The following is a 26,014-nucleotide window of genomic DNA, read 5'->3' on the forward strand; positions in this document are numbered from 1 at the left end:
AGATGGGATACAGATTCAAAGAGTAAATGAAACTAAATTTTTAGGAGTTATGATTGATGAAGGTCTAAACTGGAGGTCTCATATAAATTACACAAAAGGCAAAATTTCCAAAGCCATTGCTGTTCTGCATAAAGTAAAGTTCTCACTAAATAGTACAGCATTATTAACTTTGTATACCTCTATAATTGTACCATATCTGATGTACTGTGTGGAAATTTGGGGTTCAACATGTAAAACTTACCTACAACCTTTATTTATTTTACAAAAAAGGGCCTTAAGAATTATCACCAACAGTCATTGTAGAGAGCCATTCAACCCAATATTTGCTCAACTTAAAGTGTTGAAAATGCAGGATATTGTTGACTTAAGTCTCCTCAAAGTCATGTATAAAGCAAAGTGCATTGTATTACCTGTAAATATTCAAAGACTGTTTGAGATGAGAACAAGCCACTACAATTTAAAAGGAACCTACATGTTTAAAAAACCCAGATACAGAACCAATGTTATGGAGCGAAGTGTTGCTGTGAAAGGAGTTAATTTATGGAATAGTCTTGACAAAGAAATAAAAGAATCAAGTACAATGATGATATTTAAAAAACATATAAAATCGAATGCAGTGTGTATGTATGAAAAAGAAAAATAAGTTGTTGTGCATAATAGTGAAGATTACTGTTTGCAATTGATCAGAAATTGTGCCTGAACTGATATGGAATGTTTAGTGACCATCGGTGTTAATGTATTGTCTTGAAAAAGGAAAGGGGGGGCAGATAACATAAGATTTTTTCTTCTTTCTGCTCCTTTTCATTCATTTCTTGTGTGTCTGATGTTGTGACACTTGTCTATGTCTTTTTATGCTTTATGAATGAAATAAATAAATAAAATAAAAAATATATATATGTGTGTATATATATGTGTGTGTGTGTATATATATATGTATATATATATATGTATATGTATATATATATGTATGTATGTGTATATATATATACACACACGCATATATATATATATATATATATATATATATATATATATATATATATATATATATATGTGTGTGCGTATATATGTATATGTGTATATATATATATATATATATATATATATAATTTTTTTTTTTTTTATTTTACGTTGATATACCCAGGAATGACAATGTAAATACTGTAGAGCTTTACATCAGCTTTAATCAAATGCATATATGCACCCGCAACACGGCTCGCAATATACGCAATCTTTTTCTTAGACTATCTCATAAGTTTTCCTCTGAAAATGGTCTGTTGAGACATTTCTATGTAATATAACATAGTTTCAATGTCTAGAAAGAAGGTAGAGTGCAGTGTGTGCAAAAAGAGAAAAACACTGTTCTTATTTTCACTGAATAAAAATGCTGTAAATCAGAACTAAATGAACTAAAACACTTCACATATAAACTACAGGTGTACAGTAGTTGTACTGTAATGCATGTTTTGTTTCATTAACATCATGTGTTATTATATTACACTCATTAGCAGAAAAAATGACATGAGATTTTTTTTTCTTGACATCTTAAGACCTATCAAAATCGAAATGATATCGTGACCCGTGTATTGAGATATGTATTGTATCGTGAGAAAACTGTATCATTCCATCCCTATTGAGTATGGTGATTGGTTGTTAAAGGGGCTGCATCATTTTGAGTGTCCTCTTTTGCTAAAGCGGAGTTTGTAATGATTTGTTATCTCTCTGGGTTCTGTTGCTTTCATCAGTTTTTGTGCACATTTCAGTTCATACAGGCTTTCATCTTCAAAGTAAAAGCATCTAAACAACAGCCCTGACCTCATATTTGCTTTTACATTTCTTCTGTGACCAAAGTGCATAAAAAAGACGAGATACGTTTGAATGAAAAAACACACACACAGTTTACCTTTAATATCCTTGGCACTTTAACCTCTATTGGAACTCAATTTACCATGCATGTATCTCTTGTGTAGTTTTTCAAAGCAATATAACAGTTGTTAAAAAACACCATGAGACACTTCTATTGTATATAGAGTGTTATACCTCTGTGATGATGTAAACCAAGAAACAAGGACTGAGTAGTGTCCTTAGCACAGACCACAGTTCATTTTCTCATTAATATAAAGTATTGTATTGAAGGTTGAGTATTAAGCGAATTGATTCTTCTGAATTTTAAGTTGTGTTTTGTTGCATTTGCACATTTTTGTGTAATCCTGCATTTGTGTAATCCTGCAAAATACGGTGTTCTATGTTGTGATGCCATGTAGTGGTGACTTACAAGGTAACGGCTCCCTTTTACCTTCACTTCAGAAAAGATTTTCAATTTCAGGGCTGAAATGATCCAAACTTCCTGTATTACCACTTGACATCACAACATGGAACTGCCTTAATATGCAGTGTTTGTGTGTTAAACATGTGTGAATGAAACAAAACACAACTCCAGGTATGTTTAGGATGAGGAAACAACATAACAGAAATCATATCAGAAAATAACATAACACAGGCTCTTTAACTCTTTTCTCCTTTTCAAATTGCAAACTTGACCATATATGTTTATCCAAATAATCTCTAATGCTGAGCCCTCCAATATGCAATAGTTCACTTTTCTGTCTATAAACTAGAAAATCCATTTTCTCCCTTCAGCTCTAGCCCCGGATTCATTTTTCATCTCCTGCACCTCAGCATTTTGTCACTAAATTTGTGGGAAGCTCTGCCGTGCCTTCAGCGTATAGCTCATGGCACCTGAGATTAATTACAGTAAATGGGCTTGTAACACTGGGCAGTTTGTCAGGGCCATCACAAGCCGACACTCATTACAGCAGAGATAATTAATTTCCCTTGTAGTACACTTGGGCTACTGCGGTTTCATCAGATTGAGATGATTGATGGTATTTTACTTTTCATCCTGGAGTATGGTTGAAGTCTTTCTTTGGTTGTAGTTTTTTTAATGTAGTATTGTTGACAGTATTGTTGAAAATAGTAAATAAATACCACAATGCTTTTCTTTCTCTGCTTTTTCTTTCTAGGTATTACAAAATGACACTGAAATACTATCTCCACAAGATGTATTTTATTGAACTTTGACCATGAAATCCCCTACTGCTTTAATACTTAAAATTATGAAATGCCCATGAAGTGAACAAGCTGGTGTCTAACCTACTCTCTAAATTTATTTCACTCAAGTACAAACGAATGAGAGCTGCCAAACTGTTTAAACTGCTCAAAGAATCCATCCATCTATTAGAGATCTAAGAAGTTATTTCATTTTGACTTTTTAAAGGGACCAGTTGAAACAGGGATTGATAGTATCGATTAAAGTGTCAGAACTGTCAGCTTTAAACAAAATGGGCTACAGTGCTCTCCGGTCTCTCTGCTCCCTGGGAGATGAGTTGGCGCTGAGTTGACTCATCTCTCACTTTTGTATTGTAAAAAGATTAGCTCTGCAAGTTTCATTGTTGGCGTAATGCTACAGTATTAAACACTGTATATTCATAAAGCATAATGAGTGGTATAATTGGGTATCTCACTATGAAAACTTCAAAGCACTTTCATTGCTAATATACTCACTATCTGCTCTGGAGGGCAGCTTTTGTCTCCACTGTTTTTAATGCATTTTTATGGAAATTTGCTGAGAGGGATTAAATCATAATCACACTTTGAATCAGGACAACTTGATTATAGAGTAATTTTGATCAAATTAACTTGGAACAGCCTGCATCTAATGTTTTGGATAACAAGACCAAAAGATATTCCAGATATGTACTGCCATGCTTGTACAGTTTTTTGTTTTTTTTTACAGTTTGTCCAATACGTTTCATACAGCCTACTAATGCTTATTTACTTGCAGAACACCAAGCTTTTTATTTGCGTTTTTTATACAGTGCATTATGTGTCAAAGCAGGCATGTTCAACTTAAATCTAACTATTTAACCAGAATATTGGAATATACAGTACAGCATATGGACAACAATACATAGCAGGTAAAGGGATAACAGAATTCATTGTGCAGTCTGAAACAGGAAGATAAAGTAATTGTAGCTCTATTTAATGATAGGCTTCAGTTCATTATTATAGTGGTTGAAACAACAAAACAAAAATCTACAATCTGCATGTTTTTTACATATTGATCATACTCGAAAGTTTCTGTGATTTAAAACCTCAGTTGTTTTTTCAGTGACATTACAGTCTAGCACGTGCTGAAATTCTAATTGTGTCATTATGACCTCTCTAACCCCCACCTTACATTTTTACAGATTATTTGGCTAGTCTTTTCAGTTTTTTCAGGATATATAAGCTAGGTACTGTCATCAACATGTGTGTTTTTTTTCACCGTGTGCTCAGAGATAAAAGCAAAAGTAAAAATACACCTTTTTCTCCATGTTGTGCAATTTGGCCTGCCTCTTTCTCTGTATCTCTCTCTCTTTGCTACTGTTGTCTTCACCCACCACAGTACTTTTCTGTTTCTCTGCCGGCTATGGTACAGTACAGCTGTCTGCCGCACTGCCTTTGTACTGGAAACTGCGAGAAAAGCTTGTGTAAAGAAATGTGGTCACGATATGTCTGTCCTTGTTCTAATGCGTTTCAACATTCAGTGTGAAATCTCGATCCCTTCAACACCTGTTACATAATGATGGCACAATCTAATTATTCCTGTCATAATGGAAATATTTGTGGTTAAACAATGTGCCAATTAGACTTGAGAGATTGAACTGCATATTATTACAAAGCAATGCTGTGCAATTAATCAAATTGTAATCGAGATTCAGCAGTTTGTAATTGTTATTTTGTAATCTAGTGGTTCTCAAGCTTTTGACACCAAGTACCACCAAAGAAAAGTTTTGGCTTTTTGAGTACCACCAGGTCTAAATCAAGTGTGTAACAGGACTAGAACAGGTCTAATTTAGAACAAAACCAGGTCTAAAAGAGGAATTTCATTCATTTCCACTGTAGTTCTAAACAAGAAGTTATCCAAAGGAGGACAAAAATGTAATTCTAAAGTAGGCAATCCCATAAACTAAAGAGCTGACACAGTACCACCTGAAGGAGCTTGCATCCTGCCAGTGGCACATGTACCACTTTGAGGAACACTGTTGTAATTGATCTGCAGAGATCATTTTAAGAAGATCAAGAAATCTATCAGTAAAAGCTGGAAGGTTTCACTATGTAGCACTTTAAATTTTATATTCATTCTGTGTACATCCAGTGGGATAGATTGTTTCATATGCATGCACACTCGTACATTGTCAGCTACTGAAGCTGAGTGTTTTTTTTGTTTATATTGTGGGTAGATTAGATGTGTGACTTAATTTTAAAACCACTTAGTATTGTGCTGTGTTGTGTAGATTCTCTTGCAAACTGGTAAACAGAACTTCATACTTTTGTTGATCACACAAAAAAGCATCCAATAAATAAACCAGTACACTAGTGCATATGGATTTATTTGCATTTTCTGACACATGATTAATAGATGCATTTTCAACCAACCACACGTTCCATTTAAATAGACTGTTTCAGCAGATCCCACTACATTGTTGAAGTGCTGTGCATTTGGCATTAGTTCATCCTAACAGCTAGAAAATCACTGACAGATGGAATTTTTTTAATCTGGACCAATTTCATTAACAGCATGTGTCTTTGAAAAAGTCCTTAACTGGATTTTAGATGGCAGCATAACATCTGGATGTGTTTAAAGCTTTTGTTAAACAGTTACATTTGCAACTAATTGTTATTTGTTTACTATGGGAAGAGAATCCATTCAGACATATTTACACGTGTGAATCAGATTTTCTTGTGTGCAGCTGGAGGGGTGTCCACGCATAAGTAAGTTTTTATTTATATAGCCCTTTTATTTATATAACCCTTTTATTTATATAACCCTTTTCACAGACATGTCAGAAAGACACTTTTCCAGATCATTATTCATTCACTCCCTACCTGGTGGTAAGCTACCACAGCTGCCCTGGGGCAGACTGAATCTGCACCATCAGCCCTCCGACCACTACCATAACTCACGCACACACCAGTTTCATACTAAGCAGTGTAGGTGAAGGGCTTTGCCTAAGAACACAATGACAGTTTTTGCGACTAGCACCCCACTATGGCACCTGGTATTCCCAGTCGTCTCCCATCCAAGTACTAACCAACGGGATCAGGCTTTGACAAGCCGGTATGGTATAGAGCTACCGATCTGTGAGTGTGAAACCAGTGTGCATCAGTAAAGTGCTTTTTGGGTGTACATTTTGAGCAGTTCACATGTTTTTCATATTGATGATTTTATTCTCTTATTTTTGTGCACACATCAGGAATTTATGTATCACAGACAAATCAAAATATTACACTACATTAAGTGTGCATGCATAGGTGTAAATATTTTTGAATCGAGTTTACTGTCCAGACAAAATGAACGCCAAAGATTATCACCGGTTCCATCTAAACACACTTCCTAAACAGGAGTGTAAGTGATGATTTTCCGCCCCTCACAAAAAAAGTAAATGAAACATGAAGAGAGGATTGTGTTTACTCCACTACAATTGAGTGACTTTTAGTTGATGTTGTGTACGACATTTTTTATTTGAATGTGTAGATGGTGACTCTTATCTCTGTGTTTACATTGTGGCCACACGTTTTTAATTAAACCTCTGCCTCTCCGACTGTGTTCAGGCCAATGTTTTTTTTAAACCTTACACCTTAGCCATCTTTGTAATGGTACTGGACAACTTCTGCAAAACTGTTTCAATAGCAGTTATGAAAGCCGTTGTCTTGCAGTTGTCTTGAAGTCATTTCACTGAAGCGACAAGACAAGGAAGTAAATTAGACATCTTTTCACGCCTGATACGGGGACCTGGAGCAAAACAAATTGATGAATCAAAAGTACTGTGTTGCGATTTTTCTCTTTAAAGGGGGCAAACTTGTAATCTTGTTCATTGTTGTTGCTCCATGCCACCAAAGCTAATCTCTAGTTTTAACTTAAAATGGAAATCAATTTTACTTTTAGTCAGACTGTGATTGTGTTGTCCTGTTCTGTTGTTATCTACTGCCTGTCCGTACCTAGCCTGATTCTGTTAGAATTCGTTCACTCGACGGTAGGTGGGTACTTTTTATCATTTAACCAATCGCTGCTATTTGGTAGTCACGTATGTAATGCGCCACTAACGGGGCTAACTGGTATATTAATCTTTTCCCAAATCCCGTAGGAAGAAGGGCAATAACGTCTTTCCCCCTGATTAAATTCACTAAACATTCTCTTTATTCCAGCTTTAAATTCTCGATCTCAGGAATCTTTGACAACACTGAGTATATGGCACTTTACTGATTGGCTGGTGCCTGAACTCACACTTCTGGAGTTTTTGCGAACCGTCTAGTGTATTTTGATTCCTGACCTAGTTGCTGGAGAGAAATTAAATTGAGCAGGGGCACTAGGTGGTGCCAGCCGGGCTAGTCCCCACCCACATTGCATCCCTGTTTTTAGTCACAATTATTTGAAAAATGAAGAGTCAATCATACAAATATTAATAAATTGTTGAGTAGTCATTTACCGCTTGCTACAGTGAAATGTCACTATGAAGAGGCGGGGCTTATCAGTTCTGTAGTTTTGAACATCCAAGCCATTTAGTGATAGTTTTCAAGTTAATGGCTACCTTTTGCCTATTTTTGAGTACAGACTGGCAATTATCCAAATAATTCTAAAGGTATATGAGGTTTAGAAACACAGTGGAGCACTTTCTGTTTTATCACATGACATCACAAGGTGTAACAAAGTGTTCTGTTTAACTCAACCTTAAATATGAAGGGTTTGTGTGTTCAAATTCCAAGTATTTTTTGATGAGGAAACAACATTATAACATAATAGCGTAATATTGGGCACTTTAAAGGCTGCAGCACTGTTTGGCTCATTACTTATTTATTTTACAGAGGGTGCACTGTCATTGTGGCATTATTACACCCGTGGCACCGCTCAGCCACAGAATCACAGTTGGTGTAGCCGACCTTAGCTCTCAATTGCTTCTGCTTCACTGTCCAGAGTTTACTTTCAGAGACTGCTGCAGGTGAGTAGTGTAGTTTGCTGGACTTATTATAAGGTCAGCTGTCAGATCGCTTTAGGGAATAAGGTGCGCAAATTTGTCCAGACACAGAGGGGAAAAAACACTCAGGTGATTTGATGTTGAGGTGTAGAATAGAAATCCCATGAACTTTAGCTGGCCAGAAGGTGACAAAAAAACAAAAGTTATCTGCTAGTATATCTTCTCCTAACTGCATTCAGACATAATGTTTTGACCTGACTAGTTCTAATTGTATTTTTGTAAATTTGTCTTGACTAAAACTACAATTCTTGGACTTAAATATACTAAATGTACTAAAAATGAAAACACTTGAAGGATAAATAAGTTACATAACACATTTCTATCAGTTTTGTCTTTTTATTTATTTTTTGTTCAAAGGTAATAAATGCTGTTTTCAGTCTTTGCACTGGTATTGGTTGATAGTGGGTATCGGCAGTTCTTTAAAGCTTTAGTATTGGAATCGGTATCGGCTAGGGGTGTAACGATATCCAAGTGTCACGATACGATATCATCACGGTATGAACCTCACGGTACGATATGTATTGCGATATGTTGGGGAGGCTCATGATTAGGGATGTAACAATATCCAAATCTCTCGGTACAATATTTTCACAATATACATCTCATGATATTTATAGCGATATTTTGTGGAGGCTGTGAACAGAACTGAATATGCTACTTTTCCTCTTAAAATGCCTTGACAAGACTTAATCCAAAGAACTGAGACTTAAAAGTGCTTAGAACTGTTATTTCGTCTTGTAGTCTACACTGAAATGGAGCAAAGGATCATGGTCTATGTAGTTCCCTCTGTCTTTTTTTAGCCACTGCTGCACCATAACTCTTAATTTAAGAAGAGAGACTTGTAATTCGATATATTGTGATGGTCCACAATATTATTGTGAAAACTTTGACGATACGATATCATGATATTTCAGTTATTGTTACAGACCTAGTATTGGTACTGGATCGTTGCATCCTTAGTTCTGATAAAGCTCAAGCCATCTATAAAGCTTTTCAGAAATGTATACCTTTCAGTATTGTTCACTTAATTATTAGTTTTAGTAGTATTTTAAGTGTTGATTTTCTGCAATGTGACTGGAAGGGCATCTAGCATAAAAATCTATCAAAATAACCAAGCAATTACTGATATGTGGCAACCCCTAACATAAAAGGAACAGTCGAAAAACTATTTGTTATAAATGTAGCAATATAGCAGCTGTCTTTTCAGATTAGCAATAAAAAGTCAGCATGCTTGCTCTTTCCGAAATGTCTGACAGATTTTGACAAACCAAACTTAAAAAGCAATTGCTCAGTTGACGAACTTCCCTGCTCCATTAATCAAGTGATGCTGTGCTTTGTTTCTGTGAGGTGGAAGTCCCACCTGGAAAATGTCAAACGGTAGAAATCGGAATTATGAATGTGACAAAGGTTTGATGGGAGGCTGACACGGCGGCCACTGTGAACAGCTGACTTTGCCTGTCCCTGTTACGCACAGCTCAGCGGCGCAAAGCATGGTACAAGTAGGAAATAGAAATGCTTACTCAGGCTTTTCACGTGTATATAATGGAATACAGAAGTAGGAAAACTTCAAGCAATATGACCCACTTCTCTCTAGCTCTTGGCCTCACAATCTAATCAAAATTGCAATTTCAATGGTCACAATTAGCAATTCACAAAGATGGCATTTATTTAAGCAATATAATTTCCTCTGCAAACAAAATTTAAAAAACTCTCTTGTCTTATATTAAAAAGAAAACTAGTTCAGACCTCTACAAACATGTTCTAAAATATGATTGTTGTATGACTTTATCACTTTAGGTTTCAGTCTTCTTTCAAATGTCTACCCTCTAGAGTATTTAAAAGGTATTATACAAAAAATCTATTATTTTGGAGCTTTCTATCATGTTATAATGTTTTCGCTCCTGTTCTCATCGAAAACATACCTGAAGAGATTTTATATGTCATCCAGGATCCATTCAAACCTCCTTATTGTTAGCAGTAAGATTCTGACCACAAGCCTATGTAACCTGTGCTTCAACATTGCAATTTTCCGTAAATATACAAAAGCCGGATACAAAACAGTACAGAATAACTTTATAAACCTGATGCGATGTGCAGTAGTTTCATTAGCAGGATGCCACCAAGACAGAGCAAGGGGAGGGGAGGGCTCAGAGTGAATACAGCTTTTTCAAAACAACAAAATTAAATGTTACAAGGCAATGTTATGTGTCATTAGTTAATACCACATAGAAGTAAAATGCTCCCTCTTTAAAATGTGAACTTTGAACAGAATCTTTCTATCTAAACTTATATCTCAAATAAAATCGTAATTGCAATGCTTGTCATAAAAAAACACAAGAGGATATTTTCCCATGATGATAATTGTTTATTTTCAGCTTGATCTCAAAATGAAGCACATTTCTCGGGAGCGCTGGCCGACTAATATCCATTGTTTGTTTTCACTAAGCCTTCACCTCACCCTCAAAGATTTATTTTGTGGAGGAAAAATTAAGATGAGTGTTTGTAAGGACCTTCTATAATCTGATCATTCTTTTTCCGTTTTTTATGACCACTATCACCACACTGCACTGGCGCACCCCGACCTCCTCCACTGCGGTAAAACATCCGGCTGTCTCACAAGGGCATCACCTTCACTGGGGGATCTTGGTTCAGCCTTCAGCTATTGAGCTACGGCTCCTCCCACAGAGTCTATGAATTGTGAGCTGCAGAAAGATGAGCTTGTTTTGTGCTCTTCTTTTATTCTTGGTTTAAAAACTTTGTGTTTTTTTTTAGGTGTTAGTGGACCTTGAAAAAAGATTTGAGAAGGAAGTTGGTCTTGTCTGAAAGTGTAATGATATTTCAGTTTAAAAATTCAACCATAATATATGTTCTACAGGTTCATAGGGCTTTCCTGGCTTCCTCTTGTTGTGAACATATTGCTAATACTTTTGTAAGTAAAAAGAAAAAGAAACAGAAAACGCACACCAAGATTTCTGCAGAGGTGCAAATGCAAGGAGTAGCCAGATCAGGGTGAAAAAATGCATAGCACACTCGGTTGGCCGATGTCCAAATACTATTTTATTAACAAAATAACGTTTCGGCAAAAAAAGCCTTCATCAGATATTAATATCTGATGAAGGCTTTTTTTTATAAAAATATGGTAAAGTTCATCTAAGGTTAAAATATGATTTGGAATACAGATTTTAAACATTTCATTTCCTTAGTGTTGAGTCCTTTGATTTTCTTTCAAAAAAGATATATTACGGAGTTCACTAGCCTTAGGGTTATCTGAGGTTTGTCTTTGTCTGTGGTGTACAGAAAATAACTACTCTTAAACTAGGAAGGGTTAGTTTAAGGTGTTGTACCTTATTTTTTTCTGCTTTAAAAAGAGGAAAAATTGAATCATTTTAAACGGTTTGCAAAGGTCCAAAAGGTTCCTCTCTTACCTTATGCATTTGAGGCATGCTAATTATTCACAGCAATGAATCTATAAGCACATCACATTCACTACTCTGAGACCAATGCAGCTTTTCTGTGACAGTAAAGCTAATAACAACTGGCATGCTGACACTCACTTCCTGATTATTGCACAATATTTCAAATTAGATGCAGATAGCATCCATTGGCCATATTTTGATCTCACGAACTGCTTATAGTTATGTCTGTACTTGAACCAATTTTGGCTCAAGAACATTTTTAGTACAATATTTAACACCAAGTCTGATATGTTGGGTGGCATTAACTCAGCTGGTAGAGTGCTTATACTCTGATTCGAAGGTTCAAATGCTACTCTTGACATAAACATCTTTGGAATAGTGGTCAGATCCACTGACCCTCAGATTGGAGGTGCAATTTCAGCTCCCACAGATGCATGCTGCTGATGTGTCCTTGAGCAAGACACTTAATCCATCTCAGCCCAGTGTCTGGGCACAGTGGTGGGTGAATGGGTGAGTGGTTCCTTGAAGTAAAGAGCTTTGAGTGTCTTGAAGGTAGAAATGTGCCATATAATAATGTGACCATTTACCATTTTATATGTAGGTTCTCATTGGGCCAGTATTGTTAAACCATTGCCAACCACAGTTTTTTTTTTTTATCATCCCAAAGTATATGCAGCCTAAACCTACCAATACTATGAATGTTACTGTACACCAGCATAGTAGTCAATTAGTGTTTTTGCGATATATGTCTCAAATGTGTGAGAGTGATGCTTGTGGCTGATGTCTGCCAACAATGGAGGTGTAAAGAGGATCTCGTTAGGCAGCGGCCTGTCACACTGCTGCAATTAGTCGGCTGTGAGAAAGAACCTCTGAGTCCCACTACTGCTCAGGGCTCTCCACCCACACCACGCACTGATGAGGAGGACATGGGCGAAGGTGGGAGTATCAAAGTATTCATGCCTACTAGCAGTACTATTTCTCCACATTTTAAAATACTTTCTGAAATCTGTAGAATACTCTTTGTCTTTCTTGATGGTATATTTTTTAGAAGATGTTAGGGCTGTAGCTGTTTAGTTGATTAATTGGTTGATGGAGCCTTAGTAGGCTATAATTTGTTTTATTTGACTAACCTTTCTATAATTATTATTATGGGACAACAGTAGAAAGGAGAAGTGAGTGAGTTAGTTGAAGGCAGTTTAATCCATCTTTATAAAAATATAGTTTCCTAGTACTTTTTTCTGCATAAATAGTTGTTTTTGCATGACCTCCGGTACAGTCTTGTGGATAGAGTTTGGGCCAGATACATAAATATGTATATATCGTTTTGAGAGCTCTTGCCGTACCCCCTTTTTTATCAACTAATTGATCAGCAAGACATGCTTTTAGTGAACCAAGAATGCCTTATTTGACTACAGACCTAGAAGATGAATGTCAGTTAAAAATTCAATGTCTAATCTATTAATAGGATGAAACTAATGGAATAAATTATTGTTGTGGTTCTGTTTCGTTGCATACTTAGTTGAAAGTGGCTTAGTTTGGGACTGGCTGGATGCTGAGGTAGGAGTGCTTTTCCCGGGAGCCACATGAGTCATCACAAAAGTTCTAAAGTTGGAGGTGTATCTGGCTGAACATGGAGTGAAATTTACTTCAGACTTGAAGAGCTTAGTCTGGGAGCCAGAGTGAGAACATATTGAGATTGAGTGTATGGCAAAACATAATTGAGTAATTAATGTAAATGTGCTGTACCTGTCTTTTACCATGGTTCAAAGTGATCCTAATTATTCAACACGCAATAAGTGTACATGAGTGTACAAGTGCTTTCCATAACTTTTAGCACCCAGAACCAAGTTTTGTTTTCGCAACAATGCTAACAACAACTAACATGCCAACTGTGCTTTTTTGTTTTTTTTTACTGGCAGCATTATGCATAGTTTGCATTTGAAAGTGTTTGCCTTGTTCAAATACAGTTATACTGCAAACGATTACACAAAAACAAGTGTCATCATGAATTGTGAGAATATGTGAAAATGGTGCTTGACATTTCAGCAGTGTTCACTCAAACATGAGAGAATAAGAACATCAATTTATGCTATTTCCACTGTGTTTTATGGAGCAGTAAATGTCTGTTTTTCTGCACCTTTAGACAATGTATTTGAACATTGTGGATGAACAATGCCTCCTGACACTGTTGGTCATGTTTATAGATTTCCTGTTGTTCCAAGTGAATGGGCTGAACACAGAAGTCATTCCCTAAAGAATCCACAGATCCATGGATGTACTGAGGCATGTGTTGTCCATCGATTCTGTGTTGGCCAGGTTAGAGCTCCCATTGTGTAGCATTTACACCAGTCACCCTGGGCTTTACCTTTTGCATTAAGTACACCTCAGTGATTACTGTCTCAACTGAAGGGGGAGAGATTGAAGTTTTGTGAGGTAAATCAGATCCCAGATCAGAATTCTATGGGGTCTTTAAAGTGTACATATTGACTGGTAGTTTGTTTAGCCTGGTTTATTAAGTCTATTTTTATCAACAATTTTATGAGTTTTAGGCGACCCATCCTTGACACATGTGCTTTCTCTATCCTGACATTGAGAGCCCTGTCTCCAAATCCATTTGTGTAAAAGATCCCAGCAGCAGCCAGTGCAAGATGGGCAGACACACCAAAGCTGTGCGTTTTATGAGAGGGCACCCTTGGGTCCTTTAATCTGATCCTATTTCTACGGGTGGGGGTTGTTTTTCACACATACAGGGAGCAACCGTGACTTTGAATCACACCTCTTTCACACTTTGGGACTATTTGTTTCCAAGTAATTATGTCTAAACCACAAAGTAGCCCAACTCCGGATCAGTTACTCAGAAAAGACTTGATAATAATCCAGTTGGTGAGTTTATGAAATTCAATACGTGCCACAAAGGTTAAAGCAACTAGCATAGAAAATAACCTGTCCATTAAAGTTGCATAAAACCCTTTTTCTTATAATTCTTTTACAAGCCTCATGGTGCTGGCAGGGGTTGGCGGCCTTGGGGAGGAAAGTACTTTGCCTGTGTCAGCATGTCTACTGCCTCATGCTGAAAGTAGGCCAGTCAGGCACGCAGCTTTCACCTCAATGAATGAAAGCAAGAATGTTTTTTTTTTTCAGAAATGGTTTGTGCGACCCCTTTAGCAAACTAGCACATAATAGGTGATTTTGATGACATATTTGGCCAAGCTTAAAATGGAAGTGCCAAATTCAGGAAAGTCTAACGGGCAGGTTAGCACTGAGCTCCACAACAACATGTACAGTCTTTGAAACCATGGCAAGAAATTTGCACTCCATTTATTTTCATTCAACTTCAGATGAACTCTGAAATTTTAACAGCATTTAGTTTGTTACATCACTCTTGTGCCGGTAGTGCAGAAAGGAATAGAAGTTGACAATAAATCCTTGCTATAAAAATGTCATGATTGTACCTTTACTTTTGAGTCTTGCTAATGAACTATCCCTGCCTATACACAAGACTCAACAACTCAACTCAAACGATGGATGAACAAATCTTAAATGCCCGTCTTGAATACTATAATCATACTGTATAATGGGAAAATAGTCCTGGTGGAGCGTAGCAATGTGAAAGTAATAATTTTATTATGTTTCTCAAATTCTCTTCTAGTTTTCTATAGTGCTTTTCCATACACTTTTCCATACACAATTCAAACGTTATTTATTTAAACTATTATGGCTATGGCTATAGCTATTATTGGCAACTGGGGCTCCATTGCTGCAGCTCTTATTCACTGCGCTTTCACATCCAAGTACCTACTAGTCCCGGCTCTGTGTAACTTCTGAAATCTGTCAAAGTTAGGCTTTGACAAGTTTGATGACTTTTTGACCACTGATTTGTTCTCTGTGATGTTTTTCCCCACCCACTCCTGCTGGTCAGCCTCTGTCATGCTCTGAGTGAATGACAGGTGGATTTATCCAACCACAAGAAGCAGGTAGTTCTAGTGTAGTTTTACAGTAGTTAGCACACAATACGTGCTGTGCATGAATTGTAATGAGATCAAAATAATCATCTTGGCTTTTGAAAATGTTGCTTTTTTGTGGCATATTGACCACCTCAAATGCCTGACACAATAAGCAAATGTTTTTATTGGTTGTATGATGAACTGAAATTGATCTTTGAGGTGCTGATAAACACTGTCAAATCAATACCATATGTCCAGTTTTCATCAGATGGAGAGAGATGCCTCTGAGATCCTTTGATTGGAACAGCTTCAAAATTCAAGTAATATATAGTTTATCAGTATAATCTATAATGAACCTGTTGACCTAATTCTTACACTTGTCCACTTTGGAGTATCTTTTTTTCTATCATGCAGCGCTAAGCAGAAGTGACATCTTTTTAGCTCGATAGTACAACCCCCACATCAGCAGCCCTGTCTCCTTATCATCCTCTGTCACTTTTCATAGTATGCTGATATAATGAGGGGCAGAGAGAGCCAGATAAAGCCACTGTAAAAACAATCATTCCACTGTGCTGCTTATCAGGTCTCTGCATACAGGGCCAGCCATATCCAACGAGAGAGAATCTATATCCAGGCATCTGCGGTTGACACACATGACAAAAATGATACAGGAGGTGGAGGAAGAGGAGGTCATATGAGAATTCCCTGCCATCACATACTTGTGGAGTTGTACGTGAGAGGTTTTCTATGTTCAGTCTACATGATACATTGCAAATTCAGATGACGTTTTGATTGTTTTTAAGTCTTTTTCTAAGTTTAGTTAAATAACGCACTTTTAATGATTCTATAATTTTTTCTGTTGGGGGGGGTCCATTCCCAGCCAGTAAGGAAATAAACATATCCATCTTGTATGTATTCAGTTACAGGTGTTTTCTTTGTAAAATAAATGTCTTGAAAAACATGCATTCTTTCTGTGAGTGGGGTAGCCTCTCCACTGATCTGCCCTATAATTTGTTTTCATGTAGATCAGTTTAATTCTTATGCTCTGAAAATTGTTTTGCTTTTGTTGTTGTTTTTTTAAACTCCCACCATATTTGCCCTTTGTAAACTCCCTTGTGGTGTGACATTTGTATTTGACTCTGTCGCCTCTGTGCTTTTAGGTTGATTGGAGTTTAAATGTTGAGAAACTGAAAACCATAAACCGTGAGCATTTGTGTAACACTGGGAATTTGACATTTAAAATTTTGCACCCTAAGGGCCTATAGAGTGGTGTTGATTTAACTTATATTTGTTAAGGTCAAATTTAGTTAATTGGGATTGGATGAAAATAATAGCTGGAACGGTAATAGTGTTTCCCCAAATACTCTCTCTACTTTATACTACTAAATACTCATTTTTAACTATACTTAAAAGCTTACTTTCTTAAAAAACATGAAAAACTGAACAAGTTGTATTTAGCTATGTGTGCATGTACACAGAACTGTGGCCATACTAGCTTATCAAAGCCTGATCCCATCAGATCTCAGAAGCTAAGCAAGGCTGGGCCTGGTTAGTACTTGGATGGGAGACTGCGGGGAAAATCAGGTGCCACAGGGGGGCACCAGTCATAAAAACTGTTGTGTCCTTAGGCAAGGCACTTCACCCACATTGCCTTGTATAAAAGTGTTGTGTGCGTGAGTGATGGTGGTGGTCAGAGGGGCCAATGGGGCAGATATACAGCCTCGCTTCCATCAGTCTGCCAGAGGACAGCTGTGGCTACAATAGTAGCATACCACCACTGGGTATGGAGTGAATGAATAAAGCTCTGTAAAGCATCTTTGAGTGTCCAAAAAAGCCCTATATAAAAGTGATGTATTATTATTATTTACTTGGAGCAGACACTGCTATGACCCATATTGGAAATCACTGTGCATGAAAAGCGTGAGTGTATACTCTGGAGATGGGACCTTTGTATCTGGAGCTGTGGAAGTTTTTTCAAAACTGCTGCTCATCTTTGCCCTTGAAGTTTAGTTCATTATATAGCTCATTACCTCCTGTTTTCTATATTATGAGCTATTTCATATGTATTTATACTCTGCTGTTTGGACTCATGCCTTTGTTCTGGCCCAAACCAGAGCTGTCACAGGCGTTTGAAGTTGCTGGGCCTTCCACACCCTCCCTGTGTTTTTCTACCTTCTTCCTTTGCAGTCTTAAAGTGCTGTGTTGCCTTGAGTACACTTTCCAAAGTAGTATGTTATTGCTGTGTGATGTGTCTTGATGTTGTTTTGTGCGAATGGTGCTGCGAGATGAGATGGGGCTCAATTTTATTTTTTTCAAGATTTTGAGTAGTTTGGTTTTGTGAAGCATTGAGTGGAACAAAATGATCTTTGTGCTTCAGGGGCAACTAATGTAAGAATCTTACTAGTAATTCCTGCTTAATAAATTGTTACTTCCATGGAGACAAGTAAAAATGCATGTTTTTCAAGGGATTCAAGGATTTATTAAGACTCACAATTCACATCTCTGATTCCTTTTTCTTTTACCATGAATAAATGGAGACAAAAAGGTCACTGCTTAGGCCTTCAGTTTATTCTTTTCACAAAAATGTCCATTAAAACAGTTTTTCTAAAGTATTAGTCATTTTGTCAGGAAACCAAAAGTGCCCTTGATTGCAGTATGTTAATATAAACATTGCTTTTTTGAAGTTTTTATTCTTTTTATTCTATAATGCGAATAACCCTGAATTATGTGTACTGTTTTATCCATATTGTTAACCAATATGAGAAGCCTGGGAGCTGTCTGTGAGCGCACACATCTTGGGACTGTACGGCGTATGTGTCTGTGGGTGGTGGGATTAATACAGGAGGACTTAGATTGGATGTAATGATGCAAATCAAAGGAAGTCAAGCCCAAATACCCCCCACCATCTCTTGTGTCTCCTGTGTCTCATGTGTCTCCAGTCTTAACATTTGGAAATGGGATCGAGCTGCTGGGGCCTGAGGGAACACAAAGCCGCTCACTCCTAATGTACCCACTTAGCTTCTCTGATTCTTTTTCTATTAGTTTACCATGAATCACTCTTGTTTTCTTTTGCACTCACTGGCAATATTTTAGATGGAAATGTCTAATTAACATCTGCAGTGAGATATTTAAGAGCTTAGTAAAGAAAAAAGTTTAAAGTAATGGCAAAAGAATCATTGCAGAACAGCCATTTAGTTAAAAACAGTACAATGCAAGATTTAATAACTTTTATTTAATTATAGATTATACGTTTACTGTTAATACTACAAAAATTCTAACATAAATATTGCAAATAAAGAGAGAGTAATAATTATAAAATTAAATGTTTAAGGGTCCATCAGTTGCTCGTCTCCATGGAGATCTTGTTTGTTTGGAAAGTTCCACAAGCATTTATTTATCTTTCATTTATTCAATTATTGGCATATTTATTGCTAACATATTATCTTAATAACATGCATTCTTACTGTGAGTGAGTGGGCTCATCTCTTCACAGATCTGACCTGTAATTTGGCCTGGTTCCACCAAATAATTGTCTCCTTTGAGATGGATACATTGAATGACATACTGTGGAACTTTCCAGGAAGAGCAAAAACATCTCCATTGAGACAGGCAAGTCAAAGTTACATAGTGCGTCTTTTAATTTATATGACTTGCACATGCCTACATACTAAAGAAGGATTTTAAAATACCTTTTATTTTTGTGATCAGAAGTAGTCTGTAGTAATAGTTTGTTTATCTGTGTCCTATTAAAAACACTTAATTGCCTGTGTCATATTGCCACTTACTTGACAGTTCATCCTGGATCTGTGGTTTTGAAAATAAAACTGGGTGTCACTTTGAGCCTCCGCCTCTCGCCCCCACACAGCAATCAGTAGGGGGCGCCGGCCGTAGCTGTCATGTCACCCAGTGCGCCACTGTATTAGCCGACATGTGACCTTTAATGAACACAAGCGGAGCCGTGCTGTTCAGGGAGGTGAGCCTTGTGTGTGAGAGCACACCACGGGCTAATGAGAGCGCCTATGTCAGACCACAATAACCCACCACACTCAAGCCATAAACACCTCATCTGCACCAGGCTAATAAGGCCTCCGCGCACACTGTCACACCTAAACACTATTGAATATCCAAGAATTCAAATACTGTAATATGTGCTGGCTGTTCCCTTGACTTTATTGTCATACTCAGTTAAATGAACTAAACAGCACTTTGAAACGATTATAAACTATAAAAAATATGACCAAGCAGAGATTTGTACTACCAAGGGATGGGCAAATATTGACATAAGAAATATTATTTGGGGGAGGAAATATTAGAATGACAATATTCAGACTATATGCTAAAATTCATGTTGTGTAGTGCATAAAATTTTAAGGGACAACAAAATTGACCACAGAAGAGCAGACATTCCTGTTTATTATAAGTAATATAGTTAATACTTTACATACTTTTTTGACATATCCAACTGTAACTCCACAACAGTAATATAGATGCAGTGGTCAGATCTGTATACACTTAAGTGATCTGCTTTATATTAATAGAAAAAGTTATAAGGTAACCTTTACTTGTTCCATGCACATGAGGAAATTGCATGGCTAACTATCCAAAACTATCACTATCACTAAAAATAAACCCATTCCATCCATTCTGTCATAACAAACACCACAATCACAACTTGCCAAAATCTAAACTGTACTTTTACATTTTCTTCATTTGTTAATTTTTTCTTTTACATTCCCTGATTTTGCTCTGCTGTTGCTGCACCCATCTGGCAGTGCTCTGGATCCTAAGTGCTTCCCAAGAGTGTCGTAGAATTAAATTTGATGAGGCTTTTCCTTTTCATCTCAAGCCTTCTTCTTGTCCCAAAGGCGTTATCAGATTAGCCTATCCAATTTGTTTTGGCTAACAGTGTCTTTGTAACCCTATCTTGTTATTTGGTCCTTGTTTTCATGTGTTCCATTTGAAGTCCTTGATAAACAGAATTACTTTGTTCTCATCATCTATTCCTTTTTTTTTTTTTTTTTTTTTGTGCTGCATAGGTCTTTACCTTGAGGCGTACAGAATGGAAAATGGAGAACGTGGCTTTGTTTATTTCAAAGTGCAGTTCTCAGTGGGGCACACTCATTTCGCAAGTACAGTACAACAAATTATGGCCCTTCTTTTCATCCCATTATTTTTTTCTGTGAGCCAAACAAAGAATTGCAGCTAACATTCATAATTATTAGGCTTCAATTTGTTGACTACTTCAGCGGAGGGAAGCTTGATCATTTTGTTCTTGAAGTTGAGTGCACTTGAAAGTTGTGGACTGCAAATTGAAAATAACAGGCGTCTACATGACCCTTTGAATGCTTTGCTAATAATAATTGCCGTCAAGAATACAACTCTGCCCTTGTCCATATTCTGAAAATCAGAATTGCTCTGTTTCCAAGTTTCTAACATTTGTACATTTTCAGTGCAACAAAACTTTGTACACACCTTTTTACTACAATATTAACAGAAGAATCAATGAAATTAATGCCGTAGTATGTAACTTTTTTGCTAAAAAATATCCTGGATAAAACTTTTTTTTTCATAATGGATGTTTTCATAGCATTGAAAAGCATTCCATACAAATGCTGTAAGATTCCACATTATGGCATAAAACATATGTCTCCATGTAAAATGTTCCCAAGTGTGGTTTTACTAATTCTATTTCCGTGGAATCATGCAGGTGATGTGCCAGCTCTAGAAAGTACCATATTGTACTTTTAAACAGATAATTGCTTGTAGCGTGAGACCAGATTTGTGTTGTCAGAGTTGTGTTGTATTAACTTGCCTGCACTTTCAATGCTGAAAATCCCTTTGGGTTAAATCTAAAAGGACTCCCTCTGCTCTGAATGATCACTATCTAAAACCCCAGCATCTGCAGTCAGTCATGAATCAGTGCTAGTGCAGCCTCTGAAGCTCAGGGAGGGAATTCTGAAGATGCTGAGCTTTCACATGAGGCCTGTCCATATACTGAGAATGAGAAAAACATCTTTGTGTACTCTGTATACAGGTTAAGGCACTGGTGATCCAGGTTCAGTTGCGATTGTACTAGAGCAAGTCATGAAAAAATATGTTGAGGCAAATGTTCTTTTAATATTAGCCCACACTGCATAAAAATCAAATGTCTATTTTAGAAAATCGTCTATAAACATATTGGGGCAGTACTAAGCAAATAAGCATACATCAGTTTTCTGTTCTCTGCATAACCAAAGACAAAGAACGGCTTTCATTATACATTAGCTTGTCAGCCATTTTCCTTATCTTCATTATATATTGAAATAAGGCAGCAGCATTTTGGCTTGCAGCAATTCAATATTAGACATCGCCTCTAATTCTCCCAATCCGGCGTTCCACTAAATCCTATTGCCGACCATAAAGCGACGTACGCGAGTCTGTTATTTAAATCGGCTTTTCTTTTGCGCAGGGGCCACAAACGCAAGCACGATGAAGCCAAGGAGGAAGAGGAGGAGGAGGATGACGAAGGATCGAAGGCGGGGGCGGGCTCTGATGAGGAGTCCTCCAAAGACTCTAATGAGGAAGAGGAAGACAGCGGCTCAGAGGCAGACGAAATGGCCGCAGCTTTAGAGGCAGAACTCAACGACTTCATGTAAAATTCAAATCAGGAAATGGACAAATTTAGCGCTTACCCCCGAAAAAAAAAAAAATAATGTAAACGTGGTACCTAAAGCTATTTTTCTGAACTTGTGTGTGTCCCGAGAGCTGAATGTGCTGTACAGTTGACGCGCTGTGTAAATAAGTGGATAGATTTTTGTAGCATTGGTATATGATAGCTTTTTGGAAAAACATTTTGACGTTTTATTGTGACGAAACCTATAGAAGAGATACGATTTGATACTTTTTTGTTTTACTTTTCCTAATGTCAATTTTTATATTGATTTAAAAAATATAAGAAAATAAATATAAAAAATGAAAATAATACATATTAAAAGAAAAAGCTGGTTGAAAATGCCAAAGAGTTTTCACATAGTATTGCTAGGATGTGCAGCTAAATATTTTACTACAACATTGTACTTTGTTTTGGCCGATCTTTGGTGTCATAAATTTAAACAGTGGTTCTAGACATTTGAATGTGTTTTGTCACATTTCTTCCACTTCTGAATACTTTGTACTTCTATAAAGTGATTTTGTTGTTTTTTTATGGACTATTGGTGCACTAATAACTTTAAAAAAATATGCCAGTTCTTCATTTGCATTTAGAAATGAGAAAAAACTGCATTGTCATTGCTAATATTTTGCCAAATACTTTTCTCAATGTTCACATTGTTACCAGCAAAATTTATCATAACATAGACCTTTTTTGGGCCTAAACGAAAGTGATACAAACTATTTACATTTCCCAAAATATATGTTTTATTATTCATTGTTGTATACTCATGTAATCTATCTGTTTGATAAATATTGGCAGCCCCTTAAGGACCTCTGCTGAGTGAACCACAGTCTTATCCAATTGAACATATAGTTTGGTTCTTTTATCTGAATTTCCTTCCTTGCTGTGGTCCGGTTCAGTTCAGATTGGCATGTGCTGACTCATTACATGGTCAAAGCCATAGATACTCATGCGCTCCATGGGACTTCGCTACAAATCATAGTATGGGTGTGTGTGTGCTTATTTTGCACAAAAATTAGGTGTATTTTACCATAGCTTTGACAGCCAGACTTACCAACACAAAGTAAAGTAAGTTTGATAGGCCATATGTTTGGATTTAGGTACATGGTCTCTTATGTAAACGGTCAACATCATTTGGACATGGAAACAGGGCTGGGCGCTATGGCGATTAAAAACTGAATTATAATCTGATTAAAACATAACCTATTTACTTTATCATGTTACCTTTAATTGTTTTGAAAATGCTATATTAGCTGAAAACAATCTATTTAAAGTTTCAGTTTTGGCTCTCCCACGCCCTTGCTCACCACACTAAGTTACTCCCTCTTCAGAGCACTATTGCAGCACAATCTACGTTTATCCTGCTCATAAAACCACTGCGCATTGCATCAGGTTTGTGAAGTTGGAGTGTATTGTTTGTTTCATTCTTTTGTATATTGTTTAGGCCTTGCAGGAGCGTGGGTTACATAGACTTGTGGGATGAGCATTGGCCAGCCTTGCACTGCCAAAGAGGGTTTCGAACAGTGCTCAAGATTACTCAAAGATGCATGGATGACATCTAAAACCACTTCATGCATGTTCTAGATGAGGAAAAATGTTATAATATGATTTTTGCATAATACCCTCTTTATATTACATTTAAAATAAAGCTTTTAGAAGCAAAATGGTTTTAGCCAAATGGCATCTTTATTGATACACACAGCCTCAATTACAGCCATTAAATATAAATGTCTATAATGGTGATCTTTTTTGCTATTGATGCTCTTTTCTGCTACACCTAAACATGAACTAAACAGTGCAATACCACTCTGAACTGAACCATTCCACTTCAAGAGTACACTTATTGTATATTTTGTGATATCTTGTACTTCAAAGCCCCTTGTGCTAATGTGCATCCCTTCTACCACATTTCCTATGCATTTGTATTATATTATATAGAACAGCCCACATCTCCTCTATTGAATGACCTTTAACTGGTTTATTTTATGCTTATCCAATGACATACATGTATAGTGTTTGTAAAGTCTTGTTTCTCACTTGGCCCAGCGACGAATATCAAAATCTCCACAAATAAATATGTTGTTTGAACCTCCATCCCATCTGGCTCATTTCTTTTTAATGTTTTAAAAATACCATGCATGAAATAAACCATGTAACCAAATGGAGGATTTCTGCATTAGCCTTTTGCTGCCCTTGGTTTTATGATGTTAAATTATGATTACCGCTCATAGCTCGCCAGGAGACAACTGGGCTGTTTGGGAGCCATAAAAGTGACACCCAAACAAATAGACCCCATGGCTCCAAGTCATTACAACATGATTCAGCTGCAAGATTCATCACGACTACAGTTTTTGAAGTAGCACAAATACAATATCCTTTTCGGCACACAAATTGCTAACAAAATTGATTCTTGTGAGTTTTATCCATGTTATAATGTTGTTACCACCTCAAAAACATGAGTGGTGTTTTGTTTCATTCACACATTTGAGTAATCTACATCTCCAAAGCTCATAACACTCTGTCCCACCTTATGATGTCATGTAGTGGTAGGTAACAGCTACCTTTGTCTTCAGTTCAGTAAAAAAATGGGCAATTCCAGAGCTGAAGTCATTTCAGTTTGTCAAGTGAAGATGTTTGGAGTTTAAAAACACAGTGGGGCAGTTCCTGTATTTCCACATGACATCACAAGGTGGAACAGTATTTTCAGTTTCAGAGAAGACCACACCCTGAATATGCAAGGTTTGTGTGTTAAATATGTGTGTATGAAACAAAACCAGGTTTGTGATGAGGAAACAACATAAGTGGGCTGGGTATCATTAAGAAGTTGCTGATAAGATACATACCTTGATACATAGGTCACGATACGATACTTATCTCGATACAGTGCACATTCAATTCAATACGATATATTTCAATCGATTCAATACAGTTCATTAAAAAATAAAGGCTAAATCATGACTGTGATACTAAAAGTCTTTGTTAAATCACATCTTGTGCAAAGTGAATATGAAACACAAACATTTTAATCATAAAAAGTGAAAATGTCAAATGTGTCGCATAAATGAGTTTCTTTCCTCTAAACAAGCAACAAAACTGTAGCACTGTAACAAAATAATTTAGGAAAGTATACCAAAAATACTCTTAGCAATATATCGATACAGCAGCCCACAATATCAATTCTGTATCAGCACATTACGACACGATATATCGATATTTCAATATTTTTGCACACCCCTAATTATAACAGATCAGAAAACTGTGTAATATGGGCCCTTTAAAATGTGAACTTTGACACAAATCGAGTCACCAGGAAATTATAGAATTAGATATTTTTCCCAAACAGAAGACTTCAACCAAATAGTTGAGTGTGATTGGTGTAAACATCTCCAAACGTTCACAGGTTCAGAGGCCATTTTGTTGTCATTCTTCTGGAGTAATTGGCTAAACCACTGATTGCAGAGCGTTGGAAAATTTGAACTCATGAAAGTCTATTGAAATATGTGCGGAGATGTTGTGTTGTGAGCCAAAGCAAATAGTAATAAAGAATGATCAGTTTGACCTCAGTGTTTAGGTCAGAGATCATTTGCTTCCCTCAAGCTTAAAGGATGATGAAGAAGAAGTGAAGATGAGAAAGTCCGATTTTGCCCATGATTGGATGATGTTTCGCTCTGTTTTAAACAAGGTACATAATAAAACTAGAAGATTTTATGTATTATTTATGTTCTAAATATCAAAATGCTCCATAATCTCAATGCTCTATGTATAAAAGACATCAACTGTGAACTTCAAGTCTGAAATGTCAATCTTAAATATATTATTAAATTATTTGGAATTGATCACAGACTCCTGAAAATGTGTGGTTGAAATCCATTTTGTATCTTAAAACTTTTTTGTCAGTGTTTGCTATTGTTGTGCATTGTGTCT

At 36.6% G+C, this 26,014-nt stretch overlaps 1 protein-coding gene and 1 pseudogene across 4 annotated transcripts in view; both read left to right on the top strand.

Annotated features, from left to right (window-relative positions):
* Positions 1 to 24,182, top strand: part of ctdp1 (CTD (carboxy-terminal domain, RNA polymerase II, polypeptide A) phosphatase, subunit 1) — a 63,865-nt gene extending 39,683 nt beyond the window's left edge. For all 4 annotated transcript variants that reach the window (XM_020932643.2, XM_055156892.1, XM_055156894.1 and 1 more), the window contains one exon: positions 21,887 to 24,182. In XM_020932643.2, coding sequence (XP_020788302.2) covers positions 21,887 to 22,073 — 187 coding nt within the window. In that variant the 3' untranslated portion in view covers positions 22,074 to 24,182. The remainder of the gene's footprint in view (positions 1 to 21,886) is intronic.
* On the top strand, positions 16,917 to 17,034 carry LOC129410174 (5S ribosomal RNA; annotated as a pseudogene).
* Positions 24,183 to 26,014: the final 1,832 nt, after the last annotated feature.

The sequence above is a fragment of the Boleophthalmus pectinirostris genome, unplaced genomic scaffold, assembly GCF_026225935.1.
Source record: "Boleophthalmus pectinirostris isolate CB_2022bp ecotype Guang Dong unplaced genomic scaffold, ASM2622593v1 HiC_scaffold_21, whole genome shotgun sequence".
Taxonomy (NCBI): Eukaryota; Metazoa; Chordata; class Actinopteri; order Gobiiformes; family Gobiidae; genus Boleophthalmus; species Boleophthalmus pectinirostris.